The sequence below is a fragment of the Tupaia chinensis genome, unplaced genomic scaffold (assembly GCF_000334495.1).
Source record: "Tupaia chinensis unplaced genomic scaffold, TupChi_1.0 Scaffold144899_1, whole genome shotgun sequence".
Lineage (NCBI taxonomy): Eukaryota > Metazoa > Chordata > Mammalia > Scandentia > Tupaiidae > Tupaia > Tupaia belangeri.
Window position 1 is genome coordinate 2,421,458 of NW_006204759.1, and position 5,929 is coordinate 2,427,386.

The window sequence follows — 5,929 nt, forward strand, 5'->3', positions numbered from 1 at the left end:
GTGTGCGTGCGTGCGTGCGTGCGTGCCCAAGATCCTGAGAGGAGAATGGAGGAGAAGGGATTGCGGCATGGCCAGCCCCCCAGGAGGTGATTTCTCGCTTTCTGTCTCTCTACCTTTCTGATGAGCATGCGCGCCCTATAGCAAAAACCTCTCCAAAGAAATAAAATAAAATCACTTCTCCTTTCTAGGCCTTTTCCTCCTTGCTTATAAAACAATCAACTTGACTTCAATAATAGCCAAGCCCCTCCCTCATACACACACACACACACACACACACTCACACACTCTAATATGTTTATTATAAGAGTCATTGCATGCCCAGAGTAACTCCCCACCCTTCCCACCAGGCCAAGCTTTCCTTCCTGTGGGGTCTGTCTGCAGTAAGCAGGATCCAGACAGAGATTAAGCCGAGCCCCGAAAAGCATGAATGAATGAAGGGAAGCCCTCCCAGCACGGAAAAGAGAAATCTCTTCCTCTCAGCCGCTGGGCTCATTAATAATCCAGGGGCGGCTGTGGGGGCTGCTCTCTGCAGTGGCTTCATCAATATTTCAGCTCCTCCAGAGCCCCGTTCCTTAGCAACCACATCACCATGCTCTGTAAGAGGGCTGCTGGGCCGTGTGCTCCTTGTCCCCAGTCCTGTAGGTGCTGTCCCTGCTTGCCCTCATGGTCAGAGGTGGAACCAGTCACGCCAACCTGAGCGGACAAGCTTTGGTCCTCACAGCCCCCAGAGGTGAAGCTGAATGCAGGAGAGGGAGACCGATGGCTGGGCACGGCAAAGCTCTCACACCCCCTGTCCCCACCCCCGGGCAGGAGCAGAGGGGCAAGGCAGGGAATTTGGGAAGGAAGTCAGGGTGCATGACCCCAGCCTGCCCTTAGTTCTAGTACAGGTCAGGCTTGCCCTTGCCCTTGCCTCTGCCTCTTCACAGGTATGGGAAGCCCAAGCTCAGGTGTTCTTTTCCTTTTCGGCCCAGGTGCAGTGGAGGCTTGCCTCCTGCATCAGCTGAGACGTCGTGCCGCTGGCTTCCTGCGCAGTGACAAGATGGCAGCTCTGTTCACCAAGGTGGGGAAGACGTGCCCGGTGGCTGGGGAGGTCTGCCACAAGGTACAGGAACTGCAGCAGCGAGCAGAGGGCAGGTGAGCCCCAGGCCAACCCCTCCTGCCCACCCTCTGCTCCTTCTCCTGTGTGTGCCTTCAGTTCCCAGGACAGCCCACCTAAAGGTTGGCTTCCCGGGCTCGGTTCTTGGAGGACCTCTTGGGTGAAGGGCCAGCCTGACAGTGGGGCTGGTCTCCTGTGGGCACAAGGCCCTGTCCCCCTCCTTCAGCCTCCTATCCCAGTCAGTCCCCTGGCTCCCATCTTGTGGCACCAGGCCCCATGCCTAGACCACCACTTTGGGCTTGGATCTTGCACTTTTTTTTTTTTTTTTTTTTTTTTTAGAGATTTTTTTTTTGCTCTAGGATCCATGCACTCACCAGAGAGACAGACAGCGAGAAATCAACCCCACCCCTGGGGAACAGCCACACCACAGTCTCTTCTCCATTCTCCTCTCGGGGCTTTGGGCACACACACACATACGTCCTGCACGAGTTTCAAGCCACCAGGTCCGTGACTCAAGCCTCAATCAACCACATGGGAGTCCAGTGCCTTAACCACTACATCTGCTGACCCCAGATCTTGCACTTCTAAAGCCCTCCCCATCTTTGCAGGAAACCCTCAGCGGGCAGCCAGGAGGCCTTGCGGAGACAGGGCTCGGCCAGCGGGAAGGCCCTGGCCCTCAGCCCTCAGGCCTTGAAGCACATCTGGGTACGCACAGCGCTCATTGAGAAAGTTCTGGACAGGGTCCTACAGTACCTGGTGGAAAACTGCAGGTGACTGCCTTGTCCCCCAAGCAGCCCTTTCCTGGCCCAGCTCCTGAACAGTCCCTCAGCCCTACCCCTCAGCGTACTGACTTTCCTCTGCAGCCTATAGCATGCTTTCATTCCCCACGTAGCACACTCAAACAGGGACCACACCAGGCACCCCACAAAGCTCAGTCCTCATGGATTCGTTCCTTCCTGGTGACTGACATGAATCTGGTCTTTGTGGGGACATCCCTGCTGGTGAGCTTGACTGCCCTGGAATGAGTCCAGGAGCTCTGGCAGTCACCCTGCCCGTCTCTCCTCCTGGCAGCAAATACTATGAGAAGGAAGCATTACTGGCAGACCCTGTGTTTGGCCCAATCCTGGCCTCTCTTCTAGGTGAGCCTGAGACATAGAGGCCTGTGCTGGGCCAGTGGGGGCTGCGGGCCCGATGCTGAGGAGCCCCATCTAAGCTGCTGGCCTGTCTCCACAGTGGGACCCTGTGCCTTGGAATACACTAAACTCAAGACAGCTGATCACTACTGGACCGACCCCTCTGCAGATGAGCTGGTCCAGAGGCACCGTATCCGGGGTCCACCGAATCGTCAGGACTCTCCTGCAAAGCGCCCAGCCCTAGGGGTAGGTGGTCCTCTCTCTCATCCAAGCTCTCCTCACCCCTGCCTGTGGACCTGTAGGGGGCGGAAACTGGCCAACACTCAGAACAGGCCTTGGAGACACCTCATCGTAGTGGCCGCCCATGAGAGCCTGCTCCCACACCAATTTGCACAGATGCCAGGAGCCCACGCTGGTCAATGGCTCAGAGCAAGCTGGGACACAAAGGACCCTGGGGTCAGCATGGAAGCCCCAGAGTTGGCAAGCCCTGAGGCTGATTTCCCAAGCCCAGGGGCTGAGCCACAGCTTTCCCCACAGATCCGGAAGCGGCACTCAAGTGGCAGTGCATCGGAGGACAGGCTAGCTGCCTGTGCCCGCGAGTATGTGGAATCCCTGCACCAGAACTCAAGAACGAGGCTGCTTTACGGCAAGAACAACGTGCTGGTGCAGCCGGTAGGGAAGCTAAGCACCACCAGCTCTCCTCGCAGCCCCCCTCTTTCAAAGGTCCCAGAACTGGAAGCTTCAGCCATAGTCATTACTTTCCTAAGGACGTGACCAGAGAGAAGGGGTGGGTGGCCCCACTCCCCACTTCACTGTTTCATGTGACTCATGCCCCTCCTGGAGCTGGCAGTAGCCATGGCTGGCATCTGCTGTGGCTAACTCAGAACCAAGCCAGCCAAGGGTAGGAATGGCAGCCAGCAGGGCGAGTGCCCAGCTTTGGTGTGGCTGGCCCAGGACACATCTGGCATCTAAGAAGCTAACAGGACAGAGCCACTGGCACCGGGCCAGCCAAAGAGAGGTGGTGGCCAGGTCTGCTCCAGTACCCCTTGTTTCCACCCAGCTCCTGGTCCGGGACCCCACAGCTGGCCAAGCTTCCTCTGCTCCCACCAAGAGCTTGCTTTCCATAGGCCATCCCTGAGCGTATCTCAGCCCCTTGTCTCTGTCTCACGGTGTGTCTCCTCCTTACAGAAGGAGGACATGGAGGCCGTCCCAGGCTATCTCTCCCTGCACCAGTCTGCTGAGAGTTTAACTCTCAAGTGGACCCCCAACCAGCTCATGAACGGAACTCTTGGGGACTCCGAGCTGGAAAAGAGGTGGGGGCTTTGGGACTTGCTCTGAGGAGCCAGGGAAGGGAGTGGGGGATAGGGAGACCCAGCCTGCACTGGGCGATAGCCCTCAGTCCTTATCCGGAGGCCAAGAGTCAGAGAGGGGCCACCTGGAGTGATACCCCAGCTAAGGCTGAGCCAAGTCTGGGCATGAAGAGATTCGCCTGAGCCAGGCTTGTAGACAGCTGAGTCTCACAGGCCCTGGCCAGGACAGCATAGTACTCAGCGGTCACCTCATGGCTGTGGTCATCTCTTCAGGATCAAATCACGAAGTGGTAGTTCCAGGAGACAAGGAAGACAGGGTGGCAGGTCTAGGGACACAGTGACACCAGTCTGGTTCCTTTCTAGCGTTTACTGGGACTATGCCCTGGTGGTGCCCTTCAGTCAGATCGTCTGCATCCACTGTCACCAGCAAAGTAAGCTGCCTTGTCTCGGCCCCAGGGGCAGGAAGGGAGAGACCACGTCTCCCCGCTGTGCGCCGTGCATGGGGCCTGTCGGACTTTCTGTCCCCCACCTTCCATCCCTGTTAACAAGGCATCTGGGCCCTCTGTAGCCCAGCTGCCCTCCTCCTACCCAGCCTGGGTAGCCTGGCCAGCGGGCTGCACTGGTGGACAGGGAGGCCTGAGGGCCCAGCCTCACTTGCTCACACTCACCCCCCCAGAGAATGGCGGCACACTCGTGTTGGTGAGCCAGGACGGCATCCAGAGGCCACCGTTGCACTTCCCACAGGGGGGACACCTGCTGTCCTTCCTGTCCTGCCTGGAGAATGGGCTGCTGCCTCGAGGACAGCTGGAGCCCCCACTCTGGACCCAGCAGGGGAAGGTACCGCAGGGCATGGGAGTCTCTGGGTGAAGGGCTCCATGGGGTTTGCCGTCCACCTAACCTTCTTCCTTCCCCCTCTGAGTTCCTGGGAACAGCCTTGGGTGGGGCCCCGCCTAGGATTCTGCCTGGCCAGGCTGACCACCCAGCACCCCCAACAGGGGAAGGTGTTCCCCAAGCTAAGGAAACGCAGCAGCATGCGGTCCGTGGACGTGGAGGAGGTGGGCGCCGGGCGAGCCACAGACTACGTGTTCCGGATCATCTACCCTGGGCACAGGCACGAGCACAGTGAGTGTCCCGAGCTGCACCCCTGCAGGAGGGGAGGAGGACGCTCAGCGAGCTGGGGAGCACAGTGCCACCCAGGAGGGCCGGCCGGCAGGGCCACTGACCAGGCCAGGTTAGGACAGGAGGGGCATCACTCAGCCTCTCGGCCGGACCACTGACCCCGTCACCGCTTCGGAAAGTGCCTCCCTCCTACCTGGCTGTCCTCCCTCTCTCTTCACCCCAAGGCTCTTGGCTCTGCAGACCCAGGTGTCACTAGATTCTCTTAGTCATCCTTTTGTGCCCTGCCTCAGAGAAAAAAATGTGGAGGGACTGGTAATAGAAGGCGGAGGGTTGTCCACTTCTCTCCCCCTGCTGCCCACTCTCCACAGGCAGGCCAGGTGTGGGAGAGGCGCTTCTCTCGGTGTGGCACAAGGTCGTTCACTGACTACCCCAGAGCCAGGGCCCTCCCAGACTAACTGCTGATGAGCGGAGCTTTAGCTGGAGTGCGGGCTGTCTCTGATGGGATACTCGGAGCTGCTTGGCACACTTCAGAGGCCGGGGGTCTGAAGGCAGCTTGGCCTCCCTGGGTTCTGCCATGCCTGGGTGCATACCCCTGGGCCCGAGGGCATCTGTCTGTCTCAACCACCGACACTGACGTTCCCTTTGTGGGCAGAGTCTGCTCCTGCCCACGGCTCCCTGGGCTGGACTTGCTTTTCTCAGAGAGGAGGTCAGGGAGTTGGCCAGCCATTTATTGCTACTTGGGCCTCCTGCTCCTAAACTTCCTAACTTGGGCCAAGAAGTTGTGGACAAGTTGTCTCTGTATCAGCGAACAGATTGCCAAGCCAGCTTACACACAGCCACGGCACTCATACTCCCAGCAGGCTTGGGGGACACAGGTGTGGGGGCCTCCCCTCCCCTCCTAGGCGTACCTGACAAGGATATGCAGATCTGCTCTTTGAGCTCGGGCTGTTGCTCAGATTTGATTTTTCTATCTCTGCTTCCTGTCCTCAATCCCTGGCATGTCCCGTCTGGTCACTTCACTTTAAGAACCACTTCCCCAGAGGGTGAGCCAGGGCACCTAGGACCTGAACCTCAGCTGAGTAATGCCCACTGCTCAGGGAGTAGCAGGGTAACTGGGGAAACCCTTGAGGAAAAGGTGGAATTTAGACTTTACAGAGGGACTTGGAGTAACCTTCAGATCTGGTCCAACCTGACTGTGACACGAGCTAAAGGGTGATCAGGGCCCATCTGCCAGCTGTCATGCCCCACCTTGGCCAGGGCTGGTGAGCTCC

General features: G+C 58.5%; 1 protein-coding gene across 2 annotated transcripts in view; it reads left to right on the forward strand.

The window, feature by feature from the left end:
* Positions 1 to 5,929, forward strand: part of SGSM2 (small G protein signaling modulator 2) — a 46,522-nt gene that overhangs the window by 23,193 nt on the left and 17,400 nt on the right. For both annotated transcript variants that reach the window (XM_006167558.2, XM_027767905.1), the window contains exons 3-11: positions 972 to 1,134; positions 1,705 to 1,866; positions 2,168 to 2,235; positions 2,330 to 2,475; positions 2,767 to 2,901; positions 3,418 to 3,542; positions 3,903 to 3,970; positions 4,216 to 4,376; positions 4,535 to 4,661. In XM_006167558.2, coding sequence (XP_006167620.1) covers positions 972 to 1,134; positions 1,705 to 1,866; positions 2,168 to 2,235; positions 2,330 to 2,475; positions 2,767 to 2,901; positions 3,418 to 3,542; positions 3,903 to 3,970; positions 4,216 to 4,376; positions 4,535 to 4,661 — 1,155 coding nt within the window. The remainder of the gene's footprint in view (positions 1 to 971; positions 1,135 to 1,704; positions 1,867 to 2,167; positions 2,236 to 2,329; positions 2,476 to 2,766; positions 2,902 to 3,417; positions 3,543 to 3,902; positions 3,971 to 4,215; positions 4,377 to 4,534; positions 4,662 to 5,929) is intronic.